Here is a 17,834-nt window from a genome sequence, read left to right on the forward strand (position 1 = left end):
TGTGGTACGGATCTGCTATTTTTTACACTTTAGAACCGGAACCCCCATCAGAGCTAGCCAGCTAACTAGCTGCTAGCTAGTAGTCAGTTAGCCACTGCTAGCGGTCATCACCGTTAACTCAGACATCAGCCAGCCTCAGGCCGGTCAATTCCTGCCAGTCTGCACAGCGTGAGCATATCGGACTGCTTTTTGTCTACCACATCCCCGGATTCCTACCGCAAGCTCTGAACCTTTACACCAGATCATCACAGCTAGCTAGCTGCTATCCGAGTGGCTACTCCCGGCTAACGTCTCTGTCTTGAAGCAAGCACCAGTTAGCCTGGAGCTAGCCTCGAGCATGGCACATCTCCCGGCTAGCCAAAGATGTCTTTCAGCCAATTCTTGGGCTACAATACCTATTTTGCCAATTGGCCTGGAACGTTTTACTGCCGACACGGAGCCCCGCCGATCCATCCCGACTGGTCTACCGACGTAACCGTCCGAGGGGGTTTCAACAGGCTATTCTGTCACGATGTCTCCGAAGAACCATTTACTAGCCCCGGCCAGCTAACTTTTCTGATAGCTGTGTCCCCTGCTCGCCTAGCGTAGTAGTGACTACTGAACGGCACCCTGACCCACCTATTGCTGCTCTTTTGACCCTATGATCACTCGGCTACACAGCTGATGCCTCCTGGACTGTTTCAATAACACGGTACATCATTTTGTTTACCTGTCGGCCCCAGCCTCAAACTCAGGTCCTGTATGTACCTAACTAACCCGCTCTGCCCATTCATCGCCATTTACCCATTGTTGTCTTAGCTCTCCTGATCAACACCTGTGATTGCTTTATGCCTCTCTCTAATGTCAATATGCCTTGTCTACTGCTGTCTTGGCTAGTTCTTACTGTTTTATTTCACTGTAGAGCCCTCAGTCCCACTCAAAATGCCTTAGATAGCTCTTTTGTCCCACCCAACACACACGCGGAGGACTCACCTAGCTTAACTGGTGCCTCCAGAGACGAAACCTTTCTCATCGTTACTCAACGCCTAGGTTTACCTCCACTGTACTCACATCCTACCATACCTTTGTCTGAACATTATGCCCTGAATCTATTCTACCACGGCCAGAAATTTGCTCCTTTTATTCTCTGTCCCCAACGCACTAGACGACCAGTTCCTATAGCCTTTAGCCGTACCCTTATCCTACTCCTTCTCTTTTCCACTGGTGATGTAGAGGTTAACCCAGTCCCTGTAGCCCCCAGTTGCACTCCTATTCCCCAGGAGCTATCTTTTGTTGACTTCTGTAACCATACAAGCCTTGGTTTCATGCATGTCAACACCAGAAGCCTCCTTCCTAAGTTTGTTTTATTTTTTAACCCTGATGTCCTAGCCGTGTCTGAATCCTGGCTTAGGAAGGCCACCAAAAATTCTGAAATTTCCATCCCCAACTACAACATTTTCCGCCAATATATAACTGCCAAAGGGGGTGGAGTTAGCCTGCAGAGTTCTGTCATACTATCAAGGTCTGTGCCCAAACAGTTCGAGCTTCTACTTTTAAAAATCCACCTTTCCAGAAATAAGTCTCTCACTGTTGCCGCTTGTTATAGACCCCCCTCAGCCCCCAGCTGTGCCCTGGACACCATAAGTGAATTAATTGCACCCCATTTATCTTCAGAGTTTGTACTGTTAGGTGACCTAACCTGGGATATGCTTAACACCCCGGCCGTCCTACAATCTAAGCTAGATACCCTCAATCTCACACAAATTATCAAGGAACCTACCAGGTACAACCCTAAATCCGTAAACACGGGCACCCTCATAGATATCATCCTGACCAACCTGCCCTCTAAATATACCTCTGCTGTCTTCAACCAGGGTCTCAGCGATCACTGCCTCATTGCCTGGTCCGTAATGGGTCCGCGGTCAAACGACAACCCCTCATCGCTGTCAAACGTTCCCTAAAACACTTCAGTGAGCAGGCCTTTCTAATCGACCTGGCCCAAGTATCCTGGAAGGATATTGACCTCATTCCGTCAGTAGAGGATGCCTGCTTATTCTTTAAAAGTGCTTTCCTCACCATCTTAAATAAGCATGCCCCATTTTAAAAATGTAGAACTAAGAACAGATATCGCCCTTGGTTCACTCCAGACTTGACTCTCCTTGACCAGCACAAAAACATCCTGTGGCGTACTCCATTAGCATCGAATAGCCCCCGGGATATGCAACTTTTCAGGGAAGTTATACCAATATACACAGGCAGTTAGGAAAGCAAAGGCTAGCTTTTTCAAACAGAAATTTGCATCCTGTAGCACAAACTCCAAAACGTTCTGGGACACTGTAAAGTCCATGGAGAATAAGAGCACCTCCTCCCAGCTGCCCACTGCACTGAGGCAAGGAAACACTGTCACCACCGATAAATCTACGATAATCGAGAATTTCAATAAGCATTTTTCTACGGCTGGCCATTCTTTCCACCTGGCTACCCCTACCCCGGTCAACAGCTCTGCACCCCTACAAATCAGCTGGTCTAGACAATCTCTTTCTAAAATTATCTGCCAAAATTGTTGCAACCCCTATTGCTGGCCTGTTCAACCTCTCTTTTGTATAGTCTGAGATCCCTAAAGATTGGAAAGCTGCCACGGTCATCCCCCTCTTCAAAGGGGGAGACACTCTAGACCCAAACTGTTACAGACCTATATCTATCCTACCCTGCCTTTCTAAAGTCTTCGAAAGCCAAGTTAACAAACAGATCACTGACCATTTCGAATCCCACCGTACCTTCTCCACTATGCAATCTTTCTTTAACGAGACCAACGCAAAGGATATACTGCTTTCTCGCGAACGAGCACAAATCTCTGTCATTTACGTGAAGAAAAGACAGAGAAAAAGTGGGAGGAGGTTGGGGTGCCTTCTGAGAATTTGTAGGCGAGGGAGTAAACCCCCTCTACAATCAGTTCTATTAGCCAATGTGCAATCATTGGATAACGAAATGGATGAGCTCCGATCTAGGATATCCTACCAACAGGACATTAAAAACTGTAATATCTTATGTTTCACCGAGTCGTGGCTGAATGACGACATGGATAACATACAGCTGGGAGGGTTTTGGTCCGTCGGCAAGATAGAAAAGCTTCCTCCTGTACGACAAGGGGTGGCGGTCTGTGTCTATTTGTAAATAATAGCGGGTGCATGAAATCTAATATTAAGGAAGTCTCAAGGTTTTGCTCACCTGAGGTAGAGTATCTCATGATAAGCTGTAGACCACACTATTTACCAAGAGAGTTTTCATCTATATTTTTCATAGCTGTCTATTTACCACCACAAACCGATGCTGGCACTAAGACGGCACTCAATGAGCTGTATAGGGTCATAAGCAAACAGGAAAATGCTTATCCAGAGGCGGTGCTCCTAGTGGCCGGGGACTTTAATGCAGTGCTCTAACCTGGATGCTGACAAGAAATTCTGCTGTGCCCTCCGACGACCCATCAAAAAGGCAAAGCTTCAATACAGGTCTAAGATTGAATCGTACTACACCGCCTCCGACGCTCGTCAGATGTGGCAGGGCTTGCAAACTGTTACGGACTACAAAGGGAAGCACAGGCGTGAGCTGCCCAGTGACACGTCTATGCTCGCTTCGAGGCAAGCAACACTGAAGCATGCATGAGAGCATCAGCTGTTCCAGGTGACTGTGTGATTACGCTCTCCGTAGCCGATGTGAGTAAGACTTTTAAACAGGTCAACATTTGTAAGGCCTCAGCGCCTGATGGATTACCAGGACGTGTACTCCGAACATGCGCTGACCAACTGGCAAGTGTCTTCACTGACATTTTCAGCCTGTCCCTGACCAAGTCTGTAATACCAACATGTTTCAAGCAGACCACCATAGTCCCTTGTGCCCAAGAACACCAAGGTAACCTGCTTAAATGACTATCCACCCGTAGCACTCACGTCTGTAGCCATGAAGTGCTGTGAAAGGCTGGTCATGGTTCACATCAACACCATTATCCCAGAAACCCTAGACCCACTCCAATTTGCATACTGCCGCAACAGATCCACAGATGTTGCAATCTCTGTTGCACTCCATGCTGCCCTTTCCCACCTGGACAAAAGGAACACCTACGTGAGAATGCTATTCATTGACTACAGCTTAGCGTTCAACACCATAGTGCCCTCAAAGCTCATCACTAAGCTAAGGACCCTGGGACTTAACACCTCCCTCTGCAACTATCCAGTTGGACTTCATGACGGGCCGCCCCCAGGTGGTAAGGGTAGGTAACAACACATCTGCCACGCTGATCCTCAACACAGGGGCCCCTCAGGGGTGCGTGCTCAGTCCCCTCCTGTACTCCCTGTTCACCCATGACTGCATGGCTAAGAATGAATCCAACACCACCATTAAGTTTGCCGACGACACAACAGTGGTGGGCCTGATCACTGACAACGATGACACAGCCTATAGGGAGGAGGTCAGAGATCTGGCAGTGTGGTGCCAGGATAACAACCTCTCCCTCAACATGATCAAGACAGGTATGGCAACTGCATGGCCTCTGACCGCAAGGAACTACAGAGGGTAGTGCGTATGGCTCAGTACATCACTGGGCCAAGCTTCCTGCCATCCAGGACCTCTATACCAGGCGGTGTCAGAGGAAGGCCCAAGAAACACAAACAAAGCTAGCTAGGTCAAACAAAGCTAGCTAGATAGCCAATGAGCTGGGCTTTACGGGAGTATCCGGTATGTACAGTGGGGAGAACAAGTATTTGATACACTGCCGATTTTGCAGGTTTTCCTACTTACAAAGCATGTAGAGGTCTGTAATTTTTATCATAGGTACACTTCAACTGTGAGAGACGGAATCTAAAACAAAAATCCAGAAAATCAACATTGTATGATTTTTAAGTAATTAATTTGCATTTTATGGCATGACATAAGTATTTGATACATCAGAAAAGCAGAACTTAATAATTCGTACAGAAACCTTTGTTTGCAATTACAAGATCATACGTTTCCTGTAGTTCTTGACCAGGTTTGCACACACTGCAGCAGGGATTTTGGCCCACTCCTCCATACAGACCTTCTTCAGATCCTTCAGGTTTCATGGCTGTCGCTGGCCAATACGGACTTTCAGCTCCCTCCAAAGATTTTCTATTGGGTTCAGGTCTGGAGACTGGCTAGGCCACTCCAGGACCTTGAGATGCTTCTTACGGAGCCACTCCTTAGTTGCCCTGGCTGTGTGTTTCGGGTCGGTGTCATGCTGGAAGACCCAGCCACGACCCATCTTCAATGCTCTTACTGAGGGAAGGAGGTTGTTGGCCAAGATCTCGCGATACATGGCCCCATCCATCCTGCGCTCAATACGGTGCAGTCGTCCTGTCCCCTTTGCAGAAAAGCATCCCCAAGAAATGATGTTTCCACCTCCATGCTTCACGGTTGGGATGGTGTTCTTGGGGTTGTACTCATCCTTCGTCTTCCTCCAAACACGGCGAGTGGAGTTTAGACCAAAAAGCTCTATTTCGTGTCTCATCAGACCACATGACCTTCTCCATTCCTCCTCTGGATCATCCAGATGGTCATTGGCAAACTTCAGACGGGCCTGGACATGCACGGCTGAGCAGGGGGACCTTGCAGTGCGCTGCAGGATTTTTAATTCCATGACGGCGCGTAGTGTGTTACTAATGGTTTTCTTTGAGACTGTGTCCCAGCTCTCTTACGTCATTCACCAGGTCCTGCCGTTGTAGTTCTGGGCTGATCCCTCACCTTCCTCATGATCTTGATGCCAACGAGGTGAGATCTGCATGGGACCCCAGAGACCGAGGGTGATGGACCGTCATCTTGAACTTCTTCCATTTCTTAATAATTGCGCCAACAGTTGTTGCCTTCTCACCAAAGCTGCTTGCCTATTGTCCTGTAGCCCATCCCAGCCTTGTGCCAAGGGTCTACAATTTTATCCCTGATGCCTTGTACACAGCTCTTGGTCTTGGCCATAGTGAGAGGTTGGAGTCTGTTTGATTGGTGTGGACAGGTGTCTTTTATACAGAACAGTTCAAACAGGTGCAGTTAATACAGGTAACGAGTGTGGAGAACGAGGAGCTCTTAAAGAAACGAACAGGTCTGTGAGAGCCCGGAATTCTTACTGGTGGTAGGTGATCAAATACTTATGTCATGCAATAAAATGCAAATTAATTACTTAAAAATCATACAATGTGATTTTCTGGATTTTTGTTTTAGATTCCGGCTCTCACAGTTGAAGTGTACCTATGATAAAAATTACAGACCTCTATATGCTTTGTAAGTAGGAAAACCTGCAAAATCGGCAGTGTATCAAATACTTGTTCTCCCCACTGTATATGTCGTAAAATGTAGCTTCTAACCTTGTACGACAGCATGCCTTTTCATTTTGGACAAAAATTATAAAGATATTCAGAGTTATGAAAACTGGTTGTTTTGCAAATGTTGAACTTATAATATGGTAACTAACACTTGGAAAGCTAAATCAAAGTCCAAGTATACAGATTTGACGATATTCTTGCAGAAAAATTGAATATGAATGTGAATGTCTCATTCACGATTTGGCCAAATGTGCCTGGGGACTTCACACTACAAGTCATGAGGTTCAGTCATACTTCAAGTTATCAATCTTAAACTTTGCACATACACTGCTGTCATTTTGTGGACATTATTCGAATTACAACCAGAGTGATTGCTATAACAGTGATCTTTCTCTTGCATTTCAAAGATGGTGGTAAAAAAACACTGGTTGGTTTTGTCTTTGTATTTTCTTCTACCAGATCTATTGTGTTATATTCTCCTACATTCAATTCACATTTCCACAAACTTCAAAGTGTTGCCTTTCAAGTGGTACCAAGAATATGCAAATGCTTGCTTCGGGGCCTGAGCTACAGGCAGTTAGATTTGGGTATGTCATTTAGGCGAAAATTGAAAAAAAGGGGGCTATCCCTATTAACAGATTCTACCCCCAAGCCATAAGACCCTTGAACAGTTAATCAAATGGCTACCCGGACTATTTGCACTGTCCCCACCCCACCACCCATTTTTACGCTGCTGCTACTCTCTGTGTATTATCCATGCATAGTCACTTTACCTCTACCTACATCTAGATATTACCTCAATTGTTGGTTAAGGGCTTGTAAGTAAGCATTTCACTGTAATGTCTACCTTACAGAATACCTGTTGTATTCTGTGTGTGACAAATAACATTTGATTTGATTCGAAAAATTTGATTTGATTTGAGCCCCTAATTTTTAGAGTGTAGGTTGTGTTTCCACTCATTGTACAAGTCCCCTATTGTATAGCCAAACACGTGCTTTAATTGTTAGAGTGCAAACAAAATGAGTAGGCCCCACCCCTCTTTTCACAGGGGTGAAATGAATGTGTCAATCAGAGCCACAGCATCTTCCCCCTCTGGCCATTAATGCTATGGCAGCAAACAGAGGTGTGAGGCTCACTCAGACAAGGCTGACAAGAATGCCAAGTATTCAAAGAGATATCTCCAAACATCCATGTGGCTAAGGTTGAAGCATGTAGAGCAAGCACTGTTGTAACTGACCTCTAGTGACAATGTGCATTATGCTCCTGCACTTAATTTTTTTCAAGAAAAGTTATTATATATATTTTTTGGCATAGCACATTCCTTCCTTTAATATGGACAAAAGGTCAGGTCATCTACAAGACCCTGCTAGGTAAAGTCCCCCCTTATCTCAGCTCGCTGGTCACCATAGCAGCACCTACCTGTAGCACGCGCTCCAGCAGGTATATCTCTCTGGTCACCCCCAAAACCAATTCTTCCTTTGGCCGCCTTTCCTTCCAGTTCTCTGCTGCCAATGACTGGAACGAACTACAAAAATCTCTGAAACTGGAAACACTTATCTCCCTCACTAGCTTTAAGCACCAGCTGTCAGAGCAGCTCATAGATTACTGCACCTGTACATAGCCCATCTATAATTTAGCCCAAACAACTACCTCTTTACCTACTGTATTTATTTATTTATTTTGCTCCTTTGCACCCCATTATTTCTATCTCTACTTTACACTTTCTTCCACTGCAAACCAACCATTCCAGTGTTTTTTATTTTTTTGACTTGCTATATTGTATTTATTTCGCCACCATGGCCTTTTTATATTTTTATTTATTTATATATATATTTTGTTTGCCTTCACCTCCCTTATCTCACCTCACTTGCTCACATTGTATATAGACTTATTTTTCACTGTATTATTGACTGTATGTTTGTTTTACTCCATGTGTAACTATGTGTTGTTGTATGTGTCGAACTGCTTTGCTTTATCTTGGCCAGGTCGCAATTGTAAATGAGAACGTGTTCTCAATTTGCCTACCTGGTTAAATAAAGGTGAAATAAATAAATAAAATAAATATGAGTATCTGAGACAAAATGTTCCCCACACAGTTTATACTCAGTGGGACACAAGCCATTCAACCCTATGGAAGTTCACACTTTAATATATTTGTTGGTATCTTTGTCAAAGTGCCTTAGCTGAATTTATTAGGTTTCTCTTCTTCCCCTGCCAACAGGCATATGTGTAGGCCTACTCTTGATTTGAGAAGGAGTGACTCTGAAATGTTTTGAATAATGTGTTGTCATATAGAGAAGACCCCATTTGCTAGAGTTGTGACCTTAAATATGCACTACGGGATCTTAAGCACAACAAATTTGTAACATATTGCATGAATTGGATTTATAACATATCACACGAATTGCAAAATTAGTATGATATCCTTCAAATTGCAAAATTCGTAATATATCACATGAAATGCATGACATAGTACACAATTGGATGATGTAGTACACAAAAATTGGCGACCCGTTTTGACCACTTTCAAAACTACTGGCTGAAATTATACTGTATGAAGGTTTGTGAGTGCATCTTTAAGATCCTATGAGAATTGAGCTGTAAGGACAAATGTCAAATGCATAATTCAAATGCATGATCAAAATACCAACCAGGTCACTTGAGATCCAATGCGATATTTGACATTCATCCAGGTCCCAGGATGTTGGGAGATGCCTTCAAAACAACCCACTATGGGCAACGGTAAGCGCTATTACCATCAAGTAGGCTATTACCATCAAGTATGCCGCGAGCTCTGGCTCCAAGGGTCACGTGTTCAATCCCAGTGCTAGGCACTCGTTTTTTTGTGTGTTTTTTTTTACTCTATCCCAAACCTTAACCTTAACCCTTACCTTAACCCTTCAGATTTAATGCCTAAACTTAACTTGACGTTTATCCCCTCCCTGGGCAAACTTCAACACTGAAGTCAAACCGTGAGATCCTGAGGCAACATACGGTAATAACATAACAGTAAAAGATGAACGAGGGTGTCCATTTATACCCAGGGAGCCAGGGAAGGGAGTTGGAATGACCCAATCACGGAAGAAAGGTTGGTTGCCAACTGGTATTTATGCCAGTCTGTCTAAGAATTTCGGGCCTGGAGGAATGGGGTAGACTGCTGATTGTTAGGATACCTGCCTGTCCGTCACTAGCCTACGAGATGGCTGTAATGAGAGTCATTAGCCTATAGTAAATAGCTGTAGTTATAACTGTGAATAGTGTTTGTTAGACAGTTTTATATTTGAGCTTTTATTATTTTTCTGGATCCATTAATATCAAGTTGACTGCCTACGTCTACACATTGCTGTAAATAAAACACGACTTCACCTGAAAGACTGTTGTTCAGTGCCTTCCTGCGATCTCTCTTGGCCATTGGACTGTCTCACAGAGGGACTTTTTTTTTTACTGTTTTGACAGTGCCTTAAGGAAACCCCTTAATAATGATGACCATGGTAAGATATATTATTCTTCAATACAGAATGTATTTGAAGGCAACTACCTGCCCTCTGTTGGTCACTATTGGACTTGGCACTGTCCCATTTTCCTTTTGCAGTTCTGCACAAATGAACTTATTCAATGAATGTGTGAAACAGCAAAATACTCATGAGTTATGATTGCATTAATACATTTAATAAATGTGTAATTGCATATTGTGGGAAAAAAAGAGTAGATCTTCCAACTTGGCCTACAGCTGGATGCTGATATATTTGTGTACTATGTTATGCAATGAAAGCAGATTATTTGCTGTAGGCAGCAGTACACAGTGACATGCCCCCACCTTTCTGTCTGAATCATTAAAAATAACTATAAAGTTTACTAAATCAATAGTGCTTATGATATGGTCATCTGAATATCTCAGCTAGTGATACTTATTTTTTGCAAAGAGCAACATGTCTATTTTAATATTTTACTATACACGTTATCTATCAGAGACCTAGTGGTCACAATTTAAGCAAAAAAACTTTTACACTAATGAGGCTGAAATGTTGTTTTCTGCTGAATTTAGCTAAGTTCAACAGTGTGAGAAAACACTCATCAGAGAAGCTGACAATAAAATCAACACATACATTTCTGACACTTAACTTTGTTTTATCTGATTACTTTTTACGTGCACAACGTTGCAGACGTGTAGGCAGCAAGAAGAACCCTCAACTTGCTAAGCACCCAGCAAGAACTCACTACCTCAAAGATGATTGGTCAGTCCAGCAAGGCGGAAGTCTACTAGGCTCGGGGATTCCCCGAGGGAAGTTCCCCAAGCGTTAAAATGCATGTACAATGAACATTTGAATGAAATACACCACTCCCGCACGTAGTAAATGTAGGCCACCTGAAGAATAAGAACTTTTCGCAGTATCAAAACAATAATTTGGACATATTCGAATGAAGGTAAGATACTGCAATTATACAGTCAGATACGAAAGTCGAGGCGAGCTCAACGAGTGTCTGGTTGGGTATCAAACTTACTCAACTATTCAACTATTGACACTGCTCGATACAAAAAACGGAACTGTACCGGAACGATTTTGTACATTCGCCAATGAAGGTCGACGTTATATGATGTAGCCAGTTCGTGCTACAATGTATAACTATTAGGTTGCTTCAGGCTAGCATGTGTCTTCATAGTATCATGCACTTTGGTATGCAATCAGTGACATACAGTGACTACTATTGTACTGTCTTAAACGGGTGTTTATTCAAATAAATGACTAGATGGAGAATTGGATTAGCTGTGTGTTCAAACGAAGTAACCAATCATATCAGAGTAGTACCATGCTCAGTTCACTATCAGAAGTCTGAAAAAAATATATTCAGGACACCCAGAAAAACAAACCCCAACTGCTTTTAAAAGTATTAGATCTGTCATAGCTTCCCATTTTAGGTCATTGGCTGTTGACTTTATCATATTAGTAGCTTAATGTATTGATCATGGCATAATACAACTTTTTTGAAAGAAGAGATGGGCTATTTGTTATTGTTCATTAGCTATCATTAATAATGGGCAACCACATTGAGGTGTGTTTACCCAAAATATATGCCATTATACTTGATTCAATCTATTAACATCTTCTCAGTGCACAAAATGATTGTGAATATCTCATATTTTCCACACATTTGTTTATTACAGTGATTGCAGGCATTTCTCACGTATGACCAAAGATTAATTGACTAGTAACAAACCATGGCATTCAATAATGTAAATTCATGTATTGGTACACAGCACTGTACTTGTTTAAAAAAAAAAGACTAATATTCAATTTCGCATAAATGTCAATTGATTTAATCAGTTTATATTTTTATTCCTAACTGTTTTTTTTCTGTACATATTTTGGATGTTTGTTTGTTTTCATTAAGAAGCTGTTTTTACTTAGGACACCTGTATAATCAACCAGAAATGTTGATCTTTTGAATTTCTCAAATTAACAAGGACAGGTGTAAAAGAGAAGTACGCACTGGCCCCAGTGTCATGATGAGAGAGGATGACTTGGGGGTTTTCAGTTTTATTCAAGTGTTTGTCCAAGTTAGGTGATTAATAGGGTTTTCTTACAGCAAATTATGTGATGATGTGCTTTAATGCTGTATTGTGCCCCTAAACTTTGGTTGTGTGATATGTTGCGCCAGGCCTCATGACTGCTGTGTCAGTGATGATCGTGGAGCACACAGCATGGAGAGGAATATTGGAGATCAACTCAACAAGGCCTATGAAGCTTACCGCCAGGCCTCTATCGAGAGAGACAATGCCAAAAAGGAACTACAGCAGATGGTATTACACCTTATGCACAGTGATAAAAAACAAATGGTCAGTTTCCCAGAAAGCCTAGTCCTGGACTATAAATGTATTTTAATGGATAGTCTCCACTGAATGTACATTTTATTCCAGGACTAGACTTAATCTGGGTCTGGGAATCCGGCCCCAACTCTTCTAATTCACTTATGAGACTTGAACTCCGTCCAGTGAGATGTGGTATAGCTTTCCATACAGTGCTTCGATATAATGAAATACATGATCATTACATAGTAACAAACTATAAAGGACACAAAAGGCTAGCTACTAGTAAGTGATGCCGTTCACGATTCATATGTAACGGAAGTTTTACATTTGCAGAATGTAAATTATGAACGGCACACTCAGAAACTTCAGGAACAGATAGAAGACCAGCAGCAGTTGATTTCGAAACTCAAAGCTCAGTTGATATCAGCAACTAAGCAACCCTCAGGTAAGTGACAAGCATAGCTGTTTTCTCAATAGAATTGTTTGCATGATGACATTTTCTGACATATTCTATACCTCACAGTTCATCTCCAGTGAAAGAAACGAGATGCCTACATTGGGAACATCCAGGCATACCGTTGCATTGTCTATTCCCCGGGAGATAAATTGTGCTGTAATAAATATTATTGTTGTTTCAGGACATTGCAAATTAGATTTTCTGTGTTGACTAAGTAGTTAGGTTACATTATATTTCCTCTCTTATTTGATTCTTAGGAGAGGTCAAAGGTGAGGCTGCTCCTAGAAAACAGGAAGAAGAAACCTTGTCTCCTTCCAACCCTCTCTTTGACAACCCAGGAAGCTCCTTGAGGAAGATTCATTACTTGGTAGATATGTTTAACACAATCAAACAATCCACACGAGATTAGAGTTAGATCTTGTTTATTTATGTTTACAAATAGGATGTAGATGCAAGGACGTGTTGGGGTGCAAACATGACATCCCCATTGGCTGCCTCGTAACATTTGTTTTCTCTCAAATCTCTCAAAAAAGCTCAATATCTTCTCTCACACATACACACGCACACGCACACACAGACGTTATTGTTCATAAATCATACATTTGCTTGTAGATACTGTTCTGTATCTTCAAGCCCTGATAGCTGTATCAGAGCTCAATGCACAATACAATAGATCCACTTCGTGTGACATAGGCCATCATTCATCTTGTTGCTTTTCTGTAATACATTTATAGCTGGATAACATCAATGTTTTTAAAAATGATTAATTCGTAATATTGTAATATAATCAAAACTCCTCATTGGGGATCATTTTAATAGAATGAACACACACATACTATCTTTCATCAACAGGTGGCGCTAGAGGATAGCATCACCAACCCTCAGGGTCTGAGGCCATTTATTTTTATTTTACCTTTATTTAAATAGGAAAGTCAGTTAAGAACAAATTCTTATTTTCAATGACGGCCTAGGGACAGTTAACTGCCTTGTTCAGGGGCAGAACGACAGATTTGTACCTTGTCAGCTCGGGGATTCGATCTTGCAACCTTTACGGATACTAGTCCAACGCTCTAAACACTAGGCTGCCTGCCGCCCCATAGTCATCAGCTTTATAGAACCGCCAGCTTTATTGTTGAGAAGTAATTCCCTAATAACTTASATCACAAGGCATCACCCATGATTTTTTTTGTTAGAATGTATAATTGTCATAATTATTGTTACAGTATATGACTTTTATGACATACAAATGTTGATTTATGAAATGATCACATTATGCAGAAAAATATGTAATTTTAGTATTCAATTTGGATAGTGTATAATAATAGTAAGGTTGATATTTCCTGCTGTGTAAGTCCTTCATGCCATGTGTGTCTGTTTTTCAGAAGGAAAATATGGAAACTGCTGTGATTGTGTCATCTTCACCACACACAGCACCAGTAGCCAGCAGTTTTGAGAAGTATGTGCATTAGTATGTGCGTCTTTTCTTCATTTTTTGGATGAAAAGCAGTTATTTTACTTGCATTTCTTTGTCTCTCAGTAAAGATGTTCTTGAAGTGTTTCAAGCTCTTCGGGGGAAATTCCAGCAGATACGTACATTAACCCAGAGACAAAAAGATCACCTGAAAAAAATCTACAGAGGAAATGACATGGCAAATGGTAATATTAAAGTCTGCACAATAGTAATTTGGAATTTGCTTATTATTCCAGCACTGTTGAAAGGAACCCAAGGCCTGAACTGATGTACTCTAATTTAATTACAATAGARAAAATATGTTGAGCTACAATTGCTTTGGATATGTCATAACACGATATTAGTAATTATATATGTCAGCTTTAGCTTTGTTCCTATATACAATGAGATATCAACACCTTAAGCAGAACCGTACATTAATGCCTTGTTGCCTATTTAATCATGGCCCTCCACCTGTGTGGAAAAGAATGAGCAGATAAATATGTTGAATTATTCCACAGACACATGCTGTGATGTAGCGCTGGTTAGTTATATAATGATGGGAATGAAAAAAACTACAATCATATTATACTTACCGTGTGTATTTATACTTATTGAAAATAAAAGTGAAAATATTCTTTACATTATTCATTATTACTTGAACTAATTGCTACTCAATGGGAAAACGTAATATCTAAATGTTGTAAGTGAATGTCGATATGTTACAGAAACAGTATGATGAAAGCATTGTGTATGACATTCGACAGAGCAGCAGTTCTCCATGCCCATTCAGTGTACAGACGTGGCCGTGGAGCAGGCGGAGAGGCCCTTCCCCTCAGCCTTGAGGCCAGGGGTCGACCTCCAGCACCCGCCCATGTCCCTGGCATCCCGCGGTGCAAGCCCCGAGGACACGAACCAAGTGGACTCCTTCACCACACTCAGCATCAAGTTCCCCCCCTCCACAGACAGTGAATACGAGTTCCTGAACAGCGCTCCGGAAAAACGCATTGACCTGTCCATGCCAAGGGCAGGAGTCAGCACTTTCCCTGCTGTCATAGAGGTAACCGTCTATAGAGCTGGCCATCCCATTCCTGTATACTACCTCTGTCTCTCACCCTCCCTCCCCCTCCATGTCGCTCTCACACAAGAGTGTGCGTGGACACCAGCAGGTGAGGTTGACAGGAAATGCTCATTCCTTTATTTGCAGGTAAAATTAGGAAACTCTCAACTACTGATTTTTTTTCTGGCAAACGAATGGGAGAGAGAAAGCGTATAAATAGTACAAGGCAACCTCACACATCGACACAAGTGTGGCAAGTCTCTGAAAGTTGTTCATCACAATAAGCTATGATAGGCCTATGTGTACAACAATGCATGTTACATAGTTATTACAAATGATCATAAAACACACCAATTGTTTTAGATGATAATGCTTTCATGCCATTCAATTTTGTAGTTGGTTATACAAGTCCATGTTGATCTCAGAACCAAAGGAATGTATATTTTATGATTACCAGTATCAGTACAACTGTTCACACCTGTGAGGTCGTGAATGCAGAATGATAGAGGCAGTATTGCTTTTATTTATTTTTTCAGTATACGTCAAATTGATCTTACCTGTCACGTAGTATTCTTTAGAATTTTCAGAAGGTCATCTGACCTTTTTTGAGTATTATATAAGACCATGCTTTTTGTTAGAAAATACACCGAAGGACCTCCTGAGGGGCGCAGTGGTCTGTGCCACTAGAGAGTCTGGGTTCGAGTCCAGGCTCTGTCGCAGCCGGCCACGACCGGTAGACCCATGGGGCGGCGCACAATTGGTCGTGCGAGTTAGGGGAGGGTTTGGCCGGCAAGGATGTCCTTGCCATCGCGCACTAGCAACTTCTGTGGCGAGCCGGGAGCAGTGCRCGCTGACACGGTCGCCAGGTGTACGGTGTTTCCTCCGTACACCTGGATAACATGATGAGACAAGACTGTAACCACCAATTGGATACCACGAAATTGTGGAGAATTTTTTTTTATTAAGAGATTAAAAAATATCTAATACATTTAATTAATAAAAATAACAACAACAAAAAAGAAAATACACTGAAGAAATACACCTTTGTTGAGACGTGTGTCTGGTATGGTAAATAGTGGTAGAACACCCACACTGATGGTAGATTTTATTTTGCTATTAGATCATGTCATTGGTTGGTTTCTCCGTTTCTAATTTATCACGAATGGCAGAAACGAATAACTATTCAATCCTACTGTAGCAAATATACAGCATTACAATAGTACAAGTCGTGGGCAGGAACTATGGATGTTGAGAAAGCGGGTTCAAGTTGGACAATGCTTTGCTTGTATTCCCCCGGAGCAACAGATCTTTCCTCAGTGAAAGACGCAAGCACATGACCTACCATGCTGTAAGTGGGTGAGTGTAAGCAATGCTAAGTGTATGAATTCTAGAGTATAAAGTGGTGTGTTTGTCCTTCCATGTAGCCCCCAAGGCGCCCTGAGCTTTGCGACGCTACTACAGCAACAGCAGCGCAGGCCGTGAGTGCGGAACAGCAACAACAGATGAACAACAACAGCCCTGATATATGTACCTACTGCAACGTGGTAGTTCCCGAAGAGCACATGCACAGCCACCTTTATACTCATTGCCAGAGCGAGAGTGAAGCCAGCAATTGACACTAGCAGACAGTGGCTGCCCAATACAACAACTCTAGGGTTGATTCATGGTTAATTCATGTCTTTGTTGCCACGCCATGAATTACACGCACTCTGCTGGATGTCACATGACACTGGCGTTTTGGGACTTGAATCCACTCTCAATCATTTATTTAATTTGTAAGAGGTTAATGGTACAGTTTTACAGTTTTGTCTTAAAATATTACTTGGAAATTGTACGTCGACCTATGAAATGATATTGTACAGTATCGGTCTGAGTGTAATAAAGCAAACATTTAATCATGATTTTTCACACATTATTTAATGTTTTTTGATTATACACAAGGATTTTAATGGCATGCATGGTGCCTACATTTGTCCCCCAAAGCAGTAATACATTGATACTGTATTTTCAGGGGAACATTCACCGAGATCTTTGAAGATGCATCCACTTTGATTCTCCAAGTGGATCTGGAAATGTGCGAGTCATGCAAATTACAAGTATAGATAAATGTGCGGTTATTTTATGGCATATAGTAATATTTCAATCCAAAATACATATGCCAGCATAATGTTTTGCTTATCAATTCATAGTGATGATTTCTGTCTAAATGATTATGCTGTGCACAAGTTGGTTTATGAAATACTGGTCACAGGCGTTTTTATTAAAAGTAGGCTATACATAAATACTAATTGGCTAAATTAGCTTTTGTAATTGGTAGCAGCTGCATGGTATGCTTAGTGCAGAATATGAAATAATTCCATTTAATTAAAACAATGTTATAATTTATAACACCATATGGTCATTGAAAGCAGATTTGTGCAGGTAAACAGGTTAATTAAACTATGTGTTACTCCACATAATATCAGGTACCGGTTCAGTTCTTCAATTACATGACAAATTATCTTGCAATTTGTAGATCAATGTTTTTATCCTTGACAATATTAGTCTTATACATCTTCAGATGATAGGTGGTACTTTATTAACAGATGAATAGACGCTTGAACATGATTTTGCACTCCCCCGCTCCTCTTTTATGGGTTGGTTTACATTAATACATTTTACATTTGATAGTCTTTAATTTTATAGTCTTTAATTATATCTGACCAGCTAGTAACGGTATACCAATACACAAGCTGTTAGCAACACAGTCGAT

The 17,834-nt window shown here is 41.7% G+C and overlaps 1 protein-coding gene across 2 annotated transcripts; it reads left to right on the forward strand.

Moving 5' to 3' along the window:
- The first annotated feature begins 10,600 nt into the window (after positions 1–10,600).
- Positions 10,601–17,215, forward strand: LOC111959858 (TRAF family member-associated NF-kappa-B activator). Of its 2 annotated transcripts, none has more exons than XM_023981688.2 (8): positions 10,601–10,731; positions 11,965–12,106; positions 12,449–12,560; positions 12,830–12,939; positions 13,955–14,028; positions 14,110–14,228; positions 14,790–15,082; positions 17,094–17,215. In XM_023981688.2, exons 2-8 carry the CDS (start codon positions 12,008–12,010, stop codon positions 17,115–17,117), a joined length of 831 nt encoding a protein of 276 aa, XP_023837456.1. In that variant the 5' UTR covers positions 10,601–10,731; positions 11,965–12,007; the 3' UTR covers positions 17,118–17,215. The 2 variants fall into 2 exon arrangements, with proteins under 2 accessions (XP_023837456.1, XP_023837455.1); XM_023981687.2 differs by lacking the exon at positions 17,094–17,215 and adding an exon at positions 16,507–16,799.
- The last annotated feature ends 619 nt before the right edge of the window (positions 17,216–17,834 follow it).

The sequence above is a fragment of the Salvelinus sp. IW2-2015 genome, linkage group LG36 (assembly GCF_002910315.2).
Source record: "Salvelinus sp. IW2-2015 linkage group LG36, ASM291031v2, whole genome shotgun sequence".
NCBI lineage: Eukaryota > Metazoa > Chordata > Actinopteri > Salmoniformes > Salmonidae > Salvelinus > Salvelinus sp. IW2-2015.